We start from the raw sequence: 21,543 nt of genomic DNA on the forward strand, positions 1-21,543 counted from the left end.
ACTATCTAAATTGCACTTTGTATATATGCTACATTTTTTATATAATTTGGAGCCTTTATTTTCCATGGAGTCGAACGCTATATAGCAGCTATACGAGAAAAAATAATACTTTGATCTTACCTACCCCATGAATAGTGAAGATCATCAAGGAGCATACTCTCTGAGATCAATGGAATGGAGTGCCTTTCGATTGGAGAAAATTATAGCGTATTAGAAATATACTATTTTGTAATTACAATGTTGAATATTTTAAATTGCGTGTTTTGACAATTATTGTTGACAATATTACATTCAGAGTCATCTTGACATAACTTTAGAAATCCATAAACTAGTCTATACTTTTTAAAATGATGGAGTAAGACTGACGAGATTACCGCTATGTATAAATGTTTTACGTCAAGTAGAATTTTGCTTTAGAGCGACATCTGGCGTTGAGTAGAAAAGTTAAGGCGTAATTAACTACAATTAATTAACTCATTAAATGGTTTTATTTTGGTCCCTGCAACGATTTGACCCCAGTTATATTATACGAAAAATAGCTTATAAAAATACTTTTCACATGATATACATGGCATTTGTATACACTCTTATTTCGCTGTGTATTAAGTAATTTTTAGACTAACGATTTTTTAAAACTGTACATTGTGTCCCTTTAAATACTATATCATTGGTGTTGAATGTTGATACAAAAAACATAAAGCATTTTTTATATTCTTTCGAATAAAATACGCTAAAACTTTTTATATCCCGCGTATAAGGAAATATAACTGCTTATATGCGCAACTTCTTTTTTTATATAGCTCGGTCCCTGCAAGTGGTCCAAGGTTGGTGCCATACAATAAAATAATACTACGATTAAGAGCTTTAAAACGACATATGTCTCAACAGTATACATCCATGGGACACTCCCCATACAAAAGTGCCCATTGTCCTTTCGTAATTTTTCTTCGGTAACCTTCGGAGTTAAGGCGACCAATCGCGCGCGAGATGCGAACTCATCAACCAATCGCGTTGCGGCATTAGACTGCACGATTGGCTCGAATTCGTGTGCGTGACACCGCTGTACTGGCCCCATTCTTATTGTCCGTAGAGCCCGTCCTTAGATCTATATGTCAATGGTATTATGATTGTTGGAAATCTTTCTTCAAAATGTTCATTAACGAAATTTAAATTATTATCTTTTTGCAGGAAAAATATCGTACACGAACGACCTGTCGATCCGACTCCGCAACGTGCCCATAGTGACCCCAGCGTGCGACGTCGTGGCGAGCGGCGTGTCGCTGGACATCGCGCCAGGGACACATCTGCTCATAGTGGGGCCCAACGGCTGTGGCAAGTCCAGGTACTTACAGATTTGTTTTTACATTTTTATTTATTTATTAGAGATAAATCAACAAAAGAGAGGTATGGGCATTGTGAATGTCATCTCGCTTTGTGTGGTAGGGCACAGCCAGTGGATGTCATTCCAGATCTAGAGCAGAGCCCAACTGGGGAAGTACCTCGACCTTACAGAAAACAGCAGCCAAATAACACTAGACCCTACTCATAGTGTTGTGTTCCTGCCGGTGAGTAAGGTTGCCAGAGCTCAACGAGGGGGCGGGTTTAGGGTCGGCAACGCGCATGTAACTCCTCTGGAGTTGCAGACGTACATAGGCTACGGAGACTGCTTACCATCAGGCGGGCCGTATGCTTGTTTGCCACCGACGTAGTATAAAAAAAACACAATTACATAATATTTGATCAAAAAGCATCGTTAAGTCAGAATGGTTTGTGTCGATACATTCCGCAGTATTTGAATAATGAACTATACAATGCAATACATACACATCTAATTCGTAAACAACATAATGATTGCAAATATCACAAACTGAGCGCGTCTGTTATCAGTCCAGGGGTCGGACAAAAAGTGCGGATGACGTAAAAAAAAAAAACCATGGAATTAATAATACAGGTGGTAGGGTGATGTGGTGAATAAAATAAATTTCACGAAACTTGTTACCATAAGGTATAATTATTTGAAATTAGTTAGAACAAGTCTGTGGGATTGCCACAATATTCGAGTAAAGATGACATTTTAGAGCGTTTTCTTATACATTAGTAAATATAAATTTTAGCTAAATATAATCGTGAAGATACAATAGCTAAACAATAACGAAGTCAATTTATTGTTCATTTGATTGACAATGTGTCAGTCAAAAACGTACTTACTCATTTCAAGTGGCGATATCGTTTAATAAAGAGGTTGATAAATGATAAGTGATAATGGTTTATGAAAATCAAAAATACTATTTGAAATCACCTATAAGTGGTTTGACGTCATCCGCACTTTTTGTACGACCCCTGGTTATCACACTACAACGCCGGCCAAGCAAGACAAGAACCGGTCTGCGCACACTCGGTATAGGCTGCTCCATTTGCACATAATTATGTATTTTGGATACAATATATTTAATTGTATAAGCATTTGTTTTTTAAGAATATATGCTATATTATTTGGTGTTATCTAATCTTTACATTGACATGGTAACGCGTAAAAATACTGTTCTCAAAGTTGGGAACAAATCAAATTATTTTAACAAATATTTCGGTTTGTGTTTGTAATGTAGTTACACTGCTGTATTGTATAAATTATAGTTTATATTTGATGGTTTATTTTGGATTGGTCACTTTTTGTTCAGTACACGGCACCTGTTTCAGTTTATAACGAATGGCATGTTTGTTCGTAGCCTGTTCCGCATCATCTCCGGCCTGTGGCCGGTGCACGGCGGCTCGCTGGCCGTGCCGCGGCCGTGCGCGTGCGCGCACTGCGCCGACGACGCGCCGCCCACCGGCCACTGCTCGTCCCGCCCCATCATGTTCTACATCCCGCAGCGGTAGGTTGTCCCGCTCCACCCCGCACGTGCCGCGGCCGTGCGCGTGCGCGCACTGCGCCGACGACGCGCCGCCCACCGGCCACTGCTCGTCCCGCCCCATCATGTTCTACATCCCGCAGCGGTAGGTTGTCCCGCTCCACCCCGCACGTGCCGCGGCCGTGCGCGTGCGCGCACTGCGCCGACGACGCGCCGCCCACCGGCCACTGCTCGTCCCGCCCCATCATGTTCTACATCCCGCAGCGGTAGGTTGTCCCGCTCCACCCCGCACGTGCCGCGGCCGTGCGCGTGCGCGCACTGCGCCGACGACGCGCCGCCCACCGGCCACTGCTCGTCCCGCCCCATCATGTTCTACATCCCGCAGCGGTAGGTTGTCCCGCTCCACCCCGCACGTGCCGCGGCCGTGCGCGTGCGCGCACTGCGCCGACGACGCGCCGCCCACCGGCCACTGCTCGTCCCGCCCCATCATGTTCTACATCCCGCAGCGGTAGGTTGTCCCGCTCCACCCCGCACGTGCCGCGGCCGTGCGCGTGCGCGCACTGCGCCGACGACGCGCCGCCCACCGGCCACTGCTCGTCCCGCCCCATCATGTTCTACATCCCGCAGCGGTAGGTTGTCCCGCTCCACCCCGCACGTGCCGCGGCCGTGCGCGTGCGCGCACTGCGCCGACGACGCGCCGCCCACCGGCCACTGCTCGTCCCGCCCCATCATGTTCTACATCCCGCAGCGGTAGGTTGTCCCGCTCCACCCCGCACGTGCCGCGGCCGTGCGCGTGCGCGCACTGCGCCGACGACGCGCCGCCCACCGGCCACTGCTCGTCCCGCCCCATCATGTTCTACATCCCGCAGCGGTAGGTTGTCCCGCTCCACCCCGCACGTGCCGCGGCCGTGCGCGTGCGCGCACTGCGCCGACGACGCGCCGCCCACCGGCCACTGCTCGTCCCGCCCCATCATGTTCTACATCCCGCAGCGGTAGGTTGTCCCGCTCCACCCCGCACGTGCCGCGGCCGTGCGCGTGCGCGCACTGCGCCGACGACGCGCCGCCCACCGGCCACTGCTCGTCCCGCCCCATCATGTTCTACATCCCGCAGCGGTAGGTTGTCCCGCTCCACCCCGCACGTGCCGCGGCCGTGCGCGTGCGCGCACTGCGCCGACGACGCGCCGCCCACCGGCCACTGCTCGTCCCGCCCCATCATGTTCTACATCCCGCAGCGGTAGGTTGTCCCGCTCCACCCCGCACGTGCCGCGGCCGTGCGCGTGCGCGCACTGCGCCGACGACGCGCCGCCCACCGGCCACTGCTCGTCCCGCCCCATCATGTTCTACATCCCGCAGCGGTAGGTTGTCCCGCTCCACCCCGCACGTGCCGCGGCCGTGCGCGTGCGCGCACTGCGCCGACGATGCGCCGCCCACCGGCCACTGCTCGTCCCGCCCCATCATGTTCTACATCCCGCAGCGGTAGGTTGTCCCGCTCCACCCCGCACGTGCCGCGGCCGTGCGCGTGTAGCACGAGGGCCCGGCCGTGGAGCGCGCGCGGGGCGCCCCTAACGTTGGCTGTTAAGATGCAAGCGCCCGGCTGTGGAGCGCGCTTAGCGGGGGTTTCGCCTGCCTTTTTTACCATTTTTCAAAAATTAAAACGTTTACCCCCATAATCATTAAACTTGGCAACTTCTTACAAAACTTCTGTTTAATTTTGTCCCTTTCTAACATACAGAAACGTGATGAAATGACAGATAGATGGATGAAATGATAGATATATCGCCGTTATTCTATGTTTTTAACTTGATTGTTTTTTTCAGACCTTACATGTCAATGGGCTCGCTCATGGACCAGGTGACGTACCCGACGCGCGTGGCGGCCGACGACGAGGAGGCGTTCTCGCGCGCGGCGCACATCCTGCAGGTGGTGCGGCTGGACGCGTGCGCCGCGCGCCACGGCGGCCTGCGCGCCGTGCGGGACTGGCGCGCCACGCTCAGCGGCGGGGAGAAGCAGAGGATGGCCATGGCGAGGATGTTCTACCACAGGTGCGTTATGTTTACTGCTGTATATAGTAAGGAACGGCGGAGCGACTTGCATTCTCAAGGTCGTGCGGGACTGGCGGGCCACGCTTAGTGAGGGGGTGGGGAGGGGGGGAAGCAGAGGATGGCTAATTGGCTATGGATAGAATACTCTATCACAGGTTACTTATACTGATGTCTAAAGAACTTAACACTTTCGATTGTGAGACACATCGAGGTCGATTTTTTTATATCCAAGATACTAAAACGACAGTTATATTGTGCCAATGACGAGTACATGTTTCGTTTCAGACCCGTATACGCTCTGCTCGACGAATGTACGAGCGCCGTTTCCATGGAAACCGAGGTCGTCATGTACGAAGAGGCGGTGAAGGAGGGCATTACTCTCCTCTCTATCACACACAGGCCCAGCGTATGGTTAGTAATATGAAATATTAGAATACTTTATATCTATTGACCTTCATTCAAACCCTTTCTTTGTGTTAAATTAGAATTTTTTTTATACCACGTCGGTGGCAAACAAGCATACGGCCCGGCTGATGGCAAGCCTATGGACGCCTGCAACTCCAGAGGTCTTGCGCTTTGCCTACCCTAACACTCCGCACCCTCGTTGAGCTCTGGCAACCTTACTCACCGGCAGGAACACAACACTATGAGCAGGGTTTAGTGTTATTTGGCTGCGGTTTTCTGTAAGGTACTTCTCTAGTTCGAATTTCCTCAGAAATCGAAAAAAAACATCTTGTATGGATGATCCAAATTTTGAAAGTGCGTTAGCGACCCCTAATTGTACTTATTTAAAATATGAGAAAAAAAAATACATTAGTTTTTAGTGGTATATTTTACATTAAACGCCTTAAGCGGGTGCCCCGTGGAAAAATATAACTTTGACAAAATGTTGAAATATTTGAAATAACAATAACCACCCTATGTAATAGGCTAGTTTTTAGGGTTCCGTACCCAAAGGGTAAAACGGGACCCTATTACTAAGACTCCGCTGTCCGTCTGTCACCAGGCTGTATCTCATGAACCGTGATAGCTAGACAGTTGAAATTTTCACAGATGATGTATTTCTGTTGCCGATATAACAACAAATCCTAAAAAGTACGGAACCCTCGGTGGGCGAGTCCGACTCGCACTTGTCTGGTTTTTTTTTCTTAGGAAAACATACAGCTAGAGTAACAAAATAGGTTGCGAAATAAAAACAGTAAGCCAATTATAAGTTTCCACAGGTAGAGAACGGCGCTAATTTTGACGGGATTTAAAATCTAAAATCTGTCCTTGAATCTATTGCTAATGCAACCCTCTTTCGTACAGGAAATACCACACGCACGTCCTTGAATTCGACGGAGCCGGCAGCTGGTCCTTCCGGCCTCTCGAAAAAGACGCGCCCGCCATCACCCCCTCCATCACCCCCTCCCTGCCCCCTCCCACCTCCACACAGAGCGACAGTGATTAGACAACGACTAATAGAGGTCAGAAACTGTAACAATTTCACTGTCAAATATGTCACCTGACGCGTGGCTACACTCCAATATGGACCTTCGTGCATTGTGACAAGGTTCACAATGGCGCGCGGCGTTCAAAGGGGTCGTCGTTTGAGTTGACCTTACCACATTTTTAATGTTCATAAAAGTTTCATCTTAGAAAACATTAAATCGTGTGATGTAATTTATATGAGATTGATAGAAATAAATCAATCGCTCAATAGATTTAGGCAAGACTAGAAAGATTCATATTTTTTCATCTGTTCTAAGTGTTTTTTTTAAATGTTATTTCTTCAAATTTCAATTTGCACCTTTCAACTATTGCCAAAGTGGCACTAATTGGAACATGATAAACAATTTTAAGACTCGTCCAATATTATAAATTTTGTCTAATTAAATTTTCTAAACTGAAATAGATATCAATGATACAAATGATATGAATGATATCATACACTATTGAAAAAGTAGTAGTGAAAAGGCTCAACACAAGCCTTATTGAGCTTACTGTGGGACTTAGTCAATTTGTGTAATAATGTCCTATAATATTTATTTATTTATAAGTGAGCAAGTCCACGGGTGGCCGAGGCGGGAATCGAACCCGCGTTCAGCTTACGCGGCTAACATGCTGACCACTACACCACCCGGCCACGGCGGTCGTCCCAAATTCTCCGGTGTATGCTATCTTTGAAAGACTAGACGCCTTTGACCAACTAAGTGCGAGCAGTTTTTTTTTTTAGTGTGATGTTTATTTAAGTTTATAATTTATATATATATAGTAATGTTTCTACTTAAAAAAACACTAATCGAAATTTCACAAAATAATTTGCTTTCCAGTTGTATAATTATTTTTTTGTTCACTTTGAGGTTATATTAGATATTTTCTTATTCTCTATAGCCACCCTGAGGCATACAAAAAAGTCTTCCATATTTTTAACTTTTAGTTTGACATAAAAAATGCATTTTTTTTAAAGATTTGTGACTAGAATCTGTTGTGGTTAAATCTATTGGCGATTGCTATATTCAGAATGACATCTCTAAAATACAGTGTCGGCAAGTTAGCCTTTTATTCACACGAATATAAGTAAAAAAATAAGACTAGGTACCGAAATAAATGGATCATTATGTAAGTTTCATTTCACTTAGATTAAGATGTTTGCTTAAGATTTTTCTGTTGGCTATGCAAATTCAGGAATATTGTTAATTTCGGGACCAAAACTGGATCCTTGGTAACAATTGGCTACATTTCTTAGAGAAAACTTGCACGAACATAAAATTAGAACTTCTAATTCTTATATATTAGAATTATACCTACATATAGATAGCAATCAGATGTAGCTGGGATACAGAGCAAGATATATATGATTGGATCAACATTTTATTAGGTACAGTCGCCATCAAATATATCGGGGTGCCGAGGTTCTCACAAATATCTGAACACTTCTCTATTGTGTATTACGTTAGAGTGTGTATTCAGATATTATTGAGCACCTCGGCCGCCCCGATATATCTGTTGGCGACTGTACTATAATGAAATTTTTGAAAAATTATTCCACTTGCAAAAAAGTTAAAATTAATTCATATTTTTTTTTAATCAATGAAGTTTACATTGAGCTCGAAATACTTCAATACACTTTGACTAAATTCTTAATACTAATATATAGATGTACGTATACGTACATAAACAATATGTAAAAAACCTATTTTAGACTCCGAAATTTCTTTTTCGAGCGAATTTTTTATTTGTCCTTACTTTGAAAAGAAGCATATAAAAGCATTGGTTTATGTCATGTTTGTTTTATATAGCAAAAGTACCTTTGTTTTATTCAAAATGTTAATTTGACCTGTTAAATTTAAAGAAAGTTTTGAGCTTAAGAAGGAAGAATAGCTTTGCGATCCTAACCGAACGTACAATACAATACAAATACTCTTTATTACACACCTCAATACAGAAACAATACAAATAATACAGCACATTAAGAAAAGGTACAACAGGCGGTCAACGTACGTACATTTTTGAAGAAATTTCCATTTCGGGACAAAGCGGTTTCCATTAACAAATCACTTTGATTTTCATGTCGGACGCTTGAGCATAATATATTCTAAGTGTATAGGTTTCGCTTTAAAAAAAATACATAGTATTTATAAAAAATACATAGTATTTATAAAAAAATGCATAGTATTTATAAAAAATACATAGTATTTATAAAAAAATACATAGTATTTATAAAAAATACACAGTATTTATAAAAAAATAAAATATGCGATTATAACTTGGTCGAATAAAGACGTTACATTAAGATAGCAAAGCTATTCTTCCCTCTTAGCTTAAATAATTTAAAGTAGAAAATATATGTGTGTATGAGTATCGATGATGACACTAATTTAACATTGTATGTTTTAAATTAAAACGATTTACGTTACAAAATAACCAAGAACGATGTAAACAAGGATGCTGTAGTTATAATAAAATATTATTAAAGCATTATAATCAGAGATTCCTAGGTTTTTTTCCAAAGTCGTTAATAAAAAACGGGGTATTATGCCCTTGTCATTTAGCTGTGTTATTACTATCATATTGTACCAGTTATAGTGTTATTTATTTTTTAAGAATCGGGTGATACAGGGTGGTGACGTCTTTTGTATAAATATTTTTTATAGGCTGCTCAGTTTTTTATTCTCGCCATTTTTTGGAATTTTTTTTTGTAAAAAAATGTTGCCACCCAAAAAAAACTAAGAAAATTTTGATAGAGATTAATATTCGAAATGGCTGTTTATGTGTTAAGGTGTTTTGTCTTTTTTTACCGCTTGGATTGTAAGATTTGTAAGTTTTATAGACAATTTAGTGTGTTATGCAATCAGTTGCAAATACATCTGACCTCCAAGATGTTTGTATAAAGAGGGGTCACTTTTTCAATTTTTTGCCCAAAGTGGTCAGTATCTATGCGATGCTAACTTTACATTTAGTCACCTGCAATAACTTACGGACTAAATATATAGGTCATACTGAGCAACTTATACTATGGGACTAACCCCGAAATCGGCAAAAAAAATTGCTGTTTCATACATTTTGGCTGTCTGACCTTGTGATTTTCTATGGGAGCAGTGGCGGGCAAGACCAACATTTTATGTGGGCAAGGTACATTTAGCGAGGCCCTCTGGTGTCGCAAGAAATAACGAACATTTTACGTTGTGTCCGAGTTAAGGGTACTTATTTGAGGTACGAGGCCCCTCGGACCGCGAGGCCGTAGGCCGTGGCCCACGTCGCCCACGCCTAACGCCGCCTCTGTATGTGAGAGTAATTTTTTTTTTCGCTATATCGGGGTTGGTCGCATAGTAAAACTTGCTCAGTTTGACCTATATATTCAGCCCGTAAATTATTGCATGTGACTAAATAAACATGCAAGATGTAACAAATTTGATACAGAATATAGCCCTTAAACGGATCTTCACTATTTTAGTTACATCCTGTAAAAGTATACTTCAAAAAATGTGATGGTCACGAGAATTTATTATTAGTCAGAGATTTAATTGACATTAATTTGGTATGTATGTTTTTTATTACTATGTTTTGTCGGATTTTATATAATGACATATCGTGTATTCTAATGGACTTGGACCTAACTTAGCGATGTGTAGCGATACGTATTATTTATTTAGGTACATGGAAATATTCCTACCATTTGTAAAGTGTAAATAAAAATTAGTTGTAAGCGACTTGAGGGATATTCATGAGAAATAAACGGGGTTTTATAATTATTAATTGTTTTATTTTAATAAAATTCCGATTCTATTTATATAAATAAATAAAAAAGTAACGAACTAGTGGCTCCGTAAGCTGTAGACCTCACGTGCACAATTTAAATAAAACTGAAAATTTAGTTATTTGTTTTACAAGGGGGCAAAGTTGTTTGACCACTCGTGCTAATATTAATACCCGAGCCAGCGAAAGATTCCAAAATAGAACCACGAGCGTAACGAGTGGTTCGAGAAGTGGAATCTTGAGCGTTGCGAGGGTTTGACGGTTGGCACACTCGTAAGAAAATCCAACTTCCCTATCTTGTTGCACAAATAACTATTGTGTCCGAATGAAACAAAAAAAATCACCACAACAACGCGAAGAAAATACTAACTATGAAATACCAAAAAAAATCAAACCAAATCAAATCCAGATGAACATAATAAAAAAATGATCATTCAAAATCATGATTTAAAAGTCAATTCTACCAGCTAACATAAGAAGACAACTCAAAATTTGCATCTGATTACTTTGCCCCACATGTGGATAAAATGCAACTTTCTCGTTAGTTTTTGAACAATCAAGAGGGCCTTTACCAGTTGGTGTGGTGAAAATTATGTAGCGCCGCCATTTTGAAACATTTCCAAGAACTGAATCGACAAATAAAATCTGTTTAATCAACGAACCTGTTCACAAATTTCACGAGAGATTGCGACCTGTATTGATTGCGAGAGGAGAACATAAAAACATACGAAAGCAATTATGTCCAAGCTGAAATTGAGTTCTTCCCTAACGCTCGGTCAATTTTTGTGTACATGGTTGTCTTAGAGCAGTGGTGGGCTGGTGGGCAAATTTTCTTCACGGGGGGCCAGAAAGTTAAGAAAATTCAGAGGGCCAGAATTGCAGCAATAATGCATTTTTATTGTTTCACGAGTCATGTACTAGTAGTTATTGCAAAATTTGCTAAGGCCCTTCGACGGGCTGGATGAACTATCTTAGAGGCAAGTCACCATACATTAATTTCTTTGTATAAGATTTTCTTGAGCCTGCTACGTACCACTCGTTGATTGATTAGTTTTTGAACAGATGGTTTATAGTTCCTGGGACCTTATATATAAACCCGGAAAAATCTTAACACCGTGTTCTAGAAAACGCGCGTTGGGAACAAAGTGCCATCTTTTGACTAATTTGGTAATTAATTTTCTTTAACAACAAATCGTTAAATTGTGACTTTAATTGCAAAATATTACATACATGTTATTCCAAATAATTTTACAAATAGTTTTGTGTTAATTGCCAACATAAACAACCATAATAAATTCCCAAAATAGCTACTACTAATGCCATCTATCGGCGAATTAAGTCAAACTTTTAAGTGCAAAAGAAATTCATAATATTAAAATATATACAGTTTCAACAGTCTAATGAGAAAATTTGTTTAGTATGACCATCTTAACACAATTTTGACATTCAGAATCACCATTGCAAAATCGCCCATTATAGGCCATACTGAGCATTTTAGTATGGGACCAATCCCGAAATCGCGAAATAAAAATTTACTCTCCCATAGACAATACCAACACCATCCCATAGACAAAGTCACACCGATAACAGATAAACTTGTTGAGAAACGTCTACGGTGGTACGGGCACATTCAAAGACGACCTCCTGAACATATGGTCAATGTAGCCTTAGCGATGCCTACGACGACGCGAGGAAGCGGGAGACCACCTGCCACTTGGTTGACGACGGTGGAGAAAAGCCTGAGAGAGCAAGGGATTAATGATGCACACCTGGCACTAAACCGTGCAGAATGGAAGAAGAGGACAGGGAGGGCCGACCCCAAGTAAATGGGATAAGGTCTGGGAAGAAGATAGACAATATCAACACCGACCAGCCAAAACGTATGAAACCGACAATTTTTAGGGTTCCGTAGCCAAATGGCAAATAACGGAACCCTTATAGATTCGTCATATCCGTCTGTCTGTCCGATTATGTCACAGCCACTTTTTTCCGGAACTATAAGAGCTATACTGTTCAAACTTGGTAATTAGATGTATTCTATGAACCGCATAAAGATTTTTACACAAAAATAGAAAAAAAACAATAAATTTTGGGGGATCCCCATACTTGGAACTGAAACTCAAAAAATCTTTCTTCATCAAACCCATACGTGTGGGGTATCTATGGATAGGTCTTTAAAAATGATATTGAGGTTTCTAATATCATTTTTTTCTAAACTGAATAGTTTGCGCGAGAGACACTTCCAAAGTGGTAAAAAGTGTGTCCCCCCCCCCCCCCCGTAACTTCTAAAATAACAGAATGAAAAATCTAAAAAAAATATATGATATACATTGCCATGCAAACTTCCACCGAAAATGAACGAGATATAGTAAGTAGTTTTTTTTAATACGTCATAAAATTAAAAAAAAAAAAAACATTTTTTTTTCATCAAACCTATCCATAGGTCTTCAAAAATGATATTTAGGTTCCTAATATCTTTTTTTTTTTAAACTGAATAGTTTGCGCGAGAGATACTTCCAAAGTGAAAAAATGTGTCCCCCCCCCCTGTAACTTCTAAAATAACAGAATGAAAAATCTAAAAAAATATATGATATACATTACCATGAAAACTTCCACCGAAAATTGGTTTGAACGAGATCTAGTAAGTAGTTTTTTTTAATACGTCATAAATGGCACGGAACCCTTCATGGGCGAGTCCGACTCGCACTTGGCCGCTTTTTTTGTCGTGATTTCGGGGTCTTTCCATGGTAAAAGTTGCTTAGTATGACCTATATATTGAAAATCAGTGAAATCATGTAATCAGAAACACTATACTACGCTCCAAAACCCAAATAGCTGACGTGGCTGAACAAGCTGAAGTGGGATTGGGCGGGACACGTTTGCCATATGCCAGATGACTTATGGGGTAATTGGGCCCCACAAAATCGAACCCGAGGTCGCGGCAAACCTCGACGGCGTTACGACTTCGACGGGAACTGGTGGGAGACAGGACAAGACCAGGATACGTGGAAAGGGAGGAGGAAGGCCTTTGCCCAGAATATAAATAAAAGTATTGCAGTTTATTATAAAATCCTGTATATATTTCATTTAAAAATAAAAATATTATTTTCAAATGTCGCTTAAATTACCTCTACAAATAACAACGACCTTTGTCCTTCCTCTAGGACTTAACAAGTACCTAGGTAAACAAATTAACAGGTAGGTACATATTCTATGCTTAATTAATTGTTTTTACCTCGTGCTCCTATTTGTTATTTATTAAAAAAACAATGATTATCACGGGTCAACGTTCTGTTATAAAGGACGGGAAGGTATTATGACTTATGACCACGAAACTTGTTTGTGTAATATGTCTAAATATGTCTCAACATGTTTTTTTTTTATACCACGACGGTGGCAAGCAATCATACGGCCCGCCTGATGGTAAGCAGTCACCGTAGCCTATGGACGCCTGCAACTCCAGATGTGTTACATGCGCGTTGCCGACCCTTTAAAAATCTGTACACTCCTTTTTTGAAGAACCTCATACTGTAGACCCTCGGGAAAACCTCGGCAGGTAGCTCATTCCACAACCGGAGCGTGCGCGGGAGGAAGTTCCTCTTAAACCGTACATTGCGTGACCATTTAGGTTCTAGGGTGTGGGGATGAACACCCTGCCGACGGCCGGCGGTGCGGTGATAGAAAGTAGCCGTGGGCATCATGTCAAACAATTCTTCAGAGCACAAGCCCATTGTACAAGCGGTAGAACACACATAAGGTTAAAGTTATTAACATAGACTTAAAGGTTCAATACCGCTTGTGAGTTTGGGATCGTCGACGATCCTTACAGCACGTCTTTGAACTGAGTCGAAGGGCCCAAGCTGGCATCCAGGTGCTCCTGCCCAAATGATAATGAGTCATAGCCCAGTATTTAGTCCATCGCTTTCACCAAATAGCCTAGTAAATTTCTAGATTCCATCAACTCCCAATAGTCCTTACGCTCGGGTGCTGTGTCTGCGTGCGTCCCATGACACGGGCAAGAGCAGCATCCGCTCGGTGTACCCTTTACATAATTTATTAGTAAAAAGACACACATCACAATATTAATATTGAAATTGGCTCTCATTTCCCTTTTTTTTTTGTGTTGGGATTAACTTATTAGTAAACCTTTAAATTATAAAATGTATTATGACAATATTTTTCGTAAAACCGAGTTTTTGCAAAGTATTATTTTGTCGCTTTTTCACGTCTATCAATGATGATATTGAGACTACGTCCCACAGTATTTAGTAGCAACATCGCCATCAAACAAGCATTAATCACTAAGTAACAGTAAAAATGTGTTTTTACGCCTGTTTAATTAAAATAAATAACGGCATTAACTCTGAAACTAAGCGAACCCTTTGGGTACGGAACCCTAAAAACGTGTATCTATTCAGTTTAATTGACTATCTCTTGAAATTATTCTGCTCAACGACACTGCGGTCAAATTACGAACTATCCATATACCTAATTATAACAGTAGGTACTTAAAATGGATTAAACACGTCTTAAGATCAAGGTTAACTAGGGTTAAACTGACGCAAATACACAGAACAACCGAGTAAACTCGAGTTAAGGCTATCAGGCCAATTCGAACGTACTCTGACATCAAATAGTACATTACGATACAAGTGCGAAAAATAGGAAATTCGAAACGAGTGGCGATAAATTAAAACACGACCGAAGGGAGTGTTTTAAATCGACACGAGTTGCGAATTACCTATTCGCACATGTATCGTACAACGTTTTACAGTACATATGGCCCTTTAAATGTTCGACACAGTAACGTAATATGCTACTTCTCGCACTAGTGCTATAAAGTAGCCCCATATGTACTGTAAATGTTATTTGAATCATGTTATTTTATCGTGCGTCTCGCCTGTGCTAAGCAAGAGCAAAATTCACAATAGGTATAATATAATTATATATTGGGCGCGCGTGTTGGTACTGACAATGAACAAGTGCGAGTCGAACTCGCCCATGAAGGGTTCCGTACCATTTATGACGTATTAAAAAAAACTTATTACTAGATCTCGTTCAAATAAATTTTCGGTGGAAGTTTGCTTGGTAATGTACATCATATATATTTTTTTAGTTTTATCATTCTGTTATTTTAGATGTTAGTGGGGACACACATTTTACTACTTTGGAAGTGTCTTTCGCGCAAACTATTCAGTTTAGAAAAAAATGATATTAGAAACCTCAATATCATTTTTAAAGACCTATCCATAGATACCCCCCGTGTATGGGTTTGATGAAAAAAATTTTTTTGAGTTTTTGTTCTAAGTATTTTTTTTACCCCCAAAATTTATTGGTTTTTTTTTCTATTTTTGTGTGAAAATCTCAATGCGGTTCACAGAATTCATCTATTTACCAAGTTTCAATAGTATAGTTCTTATAGTTTCGGAAAAAAGTGGCTGTGACATAGACGGACATGACGAATCCATAAGGGTTCCGTTTTTTTTGCCATTTGGCTACGCAACCCTAAAAATGTATAGACGCAGATTTGTTTGTCAGTTCCTTAGGCCTCTTTAAAAGAACCGTATATTCTTTATTGAAATAACAGTAACCCGATAGTAACTGCAATTTGAGGCTTTTTTCCGTTTTCTATTTTTTTATTATATACACCTACTAGTTTAAATTTACATTACACTAATTACTATTTGTCTTCAATTGTACATCGATATTAATTTTATTTTATTTTAGTATATGGAAAACCAACAGCTAGAACTTCCAATAGAATTACAGAGCCAATTACAGGTTCTCACTTATAGAAATATAATAAATTATAAAAAGTTTTTGCCCATCTTAATTTACACATATAAGTTCCTACAGGATAAGAACAGATCTATACATTATAATTCATTTTTACAAAAATAAATTAAAAAAAGAAAAAACGTAGTTGAATCCTGTAAGTACATATTCAATAATGCAACGAGCCCTGTCCTGCGCCAGAATTATTGTCACATGAAGTGTCTAATTAATTTATTTTTTATTACTGCTATGCTATCATTATATATGTCGATATCACAATTTATAGAAACTTTATTTAAACGCATGCCTGCCCTGCATATGAAACTGTTTTTCCTAAAACTTTAAATTAGGAAACTATAGGTGTATAACGAAATCAATTCGTAATAGCTATTAGCTAAGTTGCTCATATGTTTATTTATAAGACCGTTTCTCAATAAATAAATAAAAAAAACCGGTTAAGTGCGAGTTCGTTTTACTCGCGCACCGAGGGTTCCGTACAAACTTTGAATTATCTCGTGTAACTATAAAGGCAAAAGTCTTTTAATCAGAAGTGCCTATATTAAGTATAATTGTGTACAGCCAGCGCCATCTATCGGCAAATTGTCTAACTAATTTGCGCGATGTAATGCACGTATGTTGGTTTTTCGAGGATAATTGTCTGTCGTGTGAACCGATTTCACAAATTGTTCTTTTATTTGAAAAAATGTGTATTTAATGTAATCTCATAGAAATGTCAAGTGTAGTAAACACACGTAAACTTGGTTAAATTGCAAACTGAATTCGGAAATGTTTTTTGTTAATTAACAAAATTTATCAAGATAGAGGTCCGACTATATTTTTCTTGTAAAATGTATAGTAATGTTAATATTACGTAAAATTTTCATATTTTTTCTTCGGTAAACTTCGGAGATAAGGGAATGGTATTTTTTTCACATTTTCCTTCATAAATCATTTTTTTTTCATTACGAAAAAAAAAGAAAAAAATGTTTTAGAATGTACAACTTGAGCTCTTTCAAATGATACTCCACTCGACCTAGTCACTAGACTGAAATTTTGCCCCCCTTCATATTGGACATTTTCCATAAAAAAAAAAGAATACTTTCAATGTGTCTGGGTTAGGGTTGTTCATAACTATTCCAAATTTTAAATCGATAGCTTAAGTGGCTCTCGAGATATTTAGCGTTGTGACAGACGGACGGACGGACGGACAGAGTCGCACCATAAGGGTTCCTTTTGTAGCTTTTTGGTACGGAACCCTAAAAGGACATTTTCGTCAGTAGAAAAAGGCAGCAAATTATAAAATGTAGGCAGGGTTGACCTCCCATAGAAAATTTGAATTTCGCGCCTTTTTCTACTGACAAAGTGGGTTTGCTAGAGTTTAAATAATAATTCAAATATCATTATGATGTCACTGTACGTTCGAATTGTCCTATATACCAGTATACCTATTCCTAGTTCTCGGCAGATTACGAGAGCGGTAACGACCGTGTATCTCCTGTAATCAGTTACAATAATGTTTCACTATTAATAATACGAGCACGTGCTTGGCTCGTGACTGTTCTCTACGTTGTCATGGAATTAAACCATGAAGCTTATAAATAGTACATTCTGCAACGAGGGGGGGGGGGGTAAGTTTTGGATACGAGGGTGGAATTAAAGACCCAAGTTTGAGTTTTTGTACCTAATTTGTAAAATAAGCATTGAAGAAAAGGAAATCATATTTACAAATTACCATGCCAAGCACCAAAGGGCTGCGGCCATGTGCGTGCGAGATGTAGTGCTATACTGCACCGCGGTCTTGATACTCTTGATGCTCGCGAAGCAGAATGGACACTCGCACAGCGTGTTCTCGGGGCCTAGCAGCGGCGACATCTGCCAACCATCAAAATACAATAATCGTTATTTACAGTAGGTTTTTTTTTTAATACTACGTCGGTGGCAAACAAGCATACGGCCCGCCTGATGGTAAGCAGTCTCCGTAGCCTATGTACGCCTGCAACTCCAGATGAGTTACATGCGCGTTGCCAACCATAACCCCCCCCCCCTTCTGCAAAACTTACCACCGGAGTTACACACAATGTTTTTCAGTGAGTCAGAATGGCGGGTGTACCTAAATAAAAATAAATGAAAAGCATACCATATTTTTGTACCTAATTTGTACATAAAGTTATCATCAAAAACAGTACACAAGGCATTCTGACTCTCACGTTTTTCATCACACTTGCGAAAAAAAACTAAATTTTAAGCAAAATCATTCTTAAATACGGTGACATATCAATCGTCCGCCATTTTGTAATTTCTTGACAGGCATCGAAAGCATTCGGCCACGATTGAAAATTATGTACAAATATTTTAAACGGCTGTTAAATTAATCAAATTAATTAATTTTAAACATAAACAAAGATGTTAAATTATAAACGTCAGCATTAAAAAGTGAAACTCATTTATGCTACTTGATTTTTTGAACAAGTGACATAATAAAATTAAAAAAAAGCTATAACTCCTTAGGGAGTTATGATGAAATAATTATTTGTTTTACAAGGGGGCACAGTTGTTGTTTTACCACTCCTGCTAACATTTATACACGAGGGGTAAACAAACTTTGTCTCCGAGGGAAACACAAAATTTTTCACCACACTAAAGCAAGGAAACTACTCTTCTTCTTCTTCGCGTTGTCCCGGCATTTTGTTACGGCTCGGAGCCTGAGGTCCGCTTGACAACTAATGCTAATATTTGGCGTAGGCATTAGTTTTTACGAGAGCGACTGCCATCTGACCTTCCAACCCAGAGGGTAAACTAGGCCTTATTGGGATTAGTCTGGTTTCCACACGATGTTTTCCTTCCCTGAAAAGCGACTGGTGAATATCAAATGATATTTCGTACTAAAAACTCATTGGTACGAACCGGAGTTTGAACCCGCGACCCGGAGGTCTTGCAATCCGGAGATTGCAAGTCGCACGCTCTTACCGCTAGGCCACCAGCGCTTCAACGCAAGGAAACTACTAACTACTTTTTTTTTTAAGTTCATATTTAATTTGATTTTACATAGTCAACGCAAGGAAACTACCAAATATGAAAAATCAAATGAAATATGAACATATTATAATAAAAAAATTACATTCAAAATCATCATTTAAAAGTCAATTCTACTAGCTAACATTCGGAAACAACAAAAAATTTGCATCTACTTTGCCCCACATGTGTATAAAATTCAACTTTCTCATTAGTATTTTGAACAGTCAAGACGGCCTTTACACCAACTGGGGTGTGGTAAAAACGATGTTTAGTTGTTTACTTTTTTCAAAATCTGACGCTGAGAGAGAGCGAGGTTTGGGGTCCCCGTTCTGCCTCATATCTAATCCAGCAAATACTAGCAGTACAGCGCGGTAATGCGGTAAAATACTGGTATTTTTGGAATTTTTGCATCGGGTACGTGTCGTCTCTGGGATTAACGTGAAGGCGTAGTTAGTGTTAGGTTTTTGAACAAAGCTTGTTGCGGATTTTATTTTTTATCTTGTCAATTTTTGTCGAAGCCTGTGGTGGATTTATCACTTATGTACATTGGGCAAAGTTTGTTGCGGATTCCGTTTAGTACCTACGCTTTTGACGAAGTCTGCGTGGATTTAGATGATGGTTGTATTTTAGTACTTATGTTTTACCAAGGAGAATTTGAAATAGAGGTCTATCGTCAAAGAAAACTTTGTATCCACGTAAATTTACTGCCATCTTTCGACTCATGATTAAAAAATTTAAAACGCTATTTGACTTTAATCCTTATTCTTTCACTGATATGTGTTACATTTGTTAAATATCAAAAAGTGGCGCCATCTTACCGGGCACAACCTAAAGGTAATGGCGCCATCGCTCGAAACGATGCTACCATACCTTTGGCCTTTGATCTATTAGATGGCGTCACTTTTTGATATGTAACAAATTTAACACATATCAGTAAAAAAATAAGGATCAAAGTCAAATGACGTTCTAAAAGTTTTAATCATGTGTCGAAAGATGGCAGTAAATTTACTGTCGCTACAAAGTTTTGTTAGACAATCCACCTCTATTTCAAATTGTCTTTGGTTTGGTTATACTGAATACAATTTTATGTTTAGTAGTTTTTTTTGTGCATAATCTTTAACTCATTGGTACGACGGGCTCCAACTTTCAACGTTCGCTTTAAAAGTCACACAACTTAAGTCACTTATTCTTCGAATAATTATACTTACTGATTAAATAGCATTGTGAGTAAAGAGCAAAGATTAAATTATTTACCTACGAAAGTGTAAGTTTCGACCTAATTCCTGGCTGTTGCTCGGGAATCCGCCGGCCAGTGAACCCGCGATAACTTGCAAAAACAACCTGCGTCAGATTACGATGTGTGACTTGACAAAGTTAACCACTTAGGTACTAGTGTGTTAAGGTGATATTTGGATTAAGACCACAATAGCGTTATCTACCTACTGTTGCAGTCCTGGGGCCGACTGCATGAAACCCTACCTGATAAAAAAAATAGAAAATACCTACCCTGTAGGGGTTGCTGACTTTTAGTAACTTCAGTTCTTCCATATAAACATAAGTTCACTCTCATAAAACGACCAGCTAGATTGCCCTAAGACTTGGTTCTTAAAATCAGGGATCGTTACCGGTATTCTGACTACCGGTTTTAAATTCGGTATGACCGGTTATAGTTGTTTCGCTATTTATATCACTAAAGCTTTGATTACCGGTATAATTAATAACGGTATTCATGTCTATTAGCGATTTTTACATTAGACAATACCCGTGTTTGACATGTTATCCTTAAAAACCATTAAGTACCGGTAATACATATCAAGTCAATGCACTTCTTTATTTGTTTCTTCGAATATGTTGTGCTTTGCCATATTGTTAAATTGTCAGAATATTTCTGACTTAGTAATATGGCTAGGCATTCCTTTTCGAATAAAATGAAGGACACATTATTTATATCTATATTATATAAAGCTGCAGCCCGAACATTAATTGACACGAATTGTTCTCCCGGAAAGAGGCGCGGGGGGGATTCGAGTTTGGTACGGTCGTACAGGGGGCGGTCCGGTGACCTCCGGAAAAATCCGACATTCGGTCTACCGGATCGGGACAGAAAAATGTTTGACGGCCCGGCTAAACGGTGGGAGATAGTGGGGGGGTGCTCGACCAAATGTCACAGAGGACCCTGGGCAGTTTCGGAGGCCGCCATTTTTTTTTCAAAATGGCGGATTCAAAATGGCGGCCGATTTTCAAGTCGGTCCCGGCGCGCTCAAATTTCGGTCACGGAATCTCGGGGCCCTCTAGATCGGTATGGAAAAAAAAAATTTGGAAAAAATCCAAGATGGCGGACACCATGGCCACTTTTATTTTGTATGGCAACTTTTAAACGGTGACAGATAGGTGGGGGGTGCTCGACCAAATGTCATAGAGGGCCCCGAGACGAATGGAATGGCATTTAAAAAAATTCAAAATGGCCGACTCAAAATGGCGCCGAAATTTCAAAACGGTCCGAGAGCGCCGAGAACCGGTATGTGGGTACATATGGGCCCCGGCATTCGAAAAAAAATTTTTTTTTTTTTTTAGCTCGAACAAAAATTTGTATGGGATTTTTTTTCGAATCCCCCACATGCTAA

General features: G+C 40.0%; 1 protein-coding gene and 1 non-coding gene across 2 annotated transcripts in view; one reads left to right on the top strand and one right to left on the bottom strand.

The window, feature by feature from the left end:
• Nucleotides 1-10,125, top strand: part of LOC133530649 (ATP-binding cassette sub-family D member 1) — a 124,304-nt gene extending 114,179 nt beyond the window's left edge. Inside the window, exons 12-16 of the mRNA XM_061868667.1 lie at nt 1,189-1,342; nt 2,727-2,873; nt 4,667-4,891; nt 5,177-5,302; nt 6,200-10,125. Coding sequence (XP_061724651.1) covers nt 1,189-1,342; nt 2,727-2,873; nt 4,667-4,891; nt 5,177-5,302; nt 6,200-6,341 — 794 coding nt within the window. The 3' untranslated portion in view covers nt 6,342-10,125. The remainder of the gene's footprint in view (nt 1-1,188; nt 1,343-2,726; nt 2,874-4,666; nt 4,892-5,176; nt 5,303-6,199) is intronic.
• On the bottom strand, nt 6,947-7,016 carry Trnat-cgu (transfer RNA threonine (anticodon CGU)). The gene has a single exon. It is a non-coding gene; the product is annotated as a tRNA-Thr (tRNA).
• Nucleotides 10,126-21,543: the final 11,418 nt, after the last annotated feature.

Source organism: Cydia pomonella, chromosome 23 (genome assembly GCF_033807575.1).
Source record: "Cydia pomonella isolate Wapato2018A chromosome 23, ilCydPomo1, whole genome shotgun sequence".
Taxonomy (NCBI): domain Eukaryota; kingdom Metazoa; phylum Arthropoda; class Insecta; order Lepidoptera; family Tortricidae; genus Cydia; species Cydia pomonella.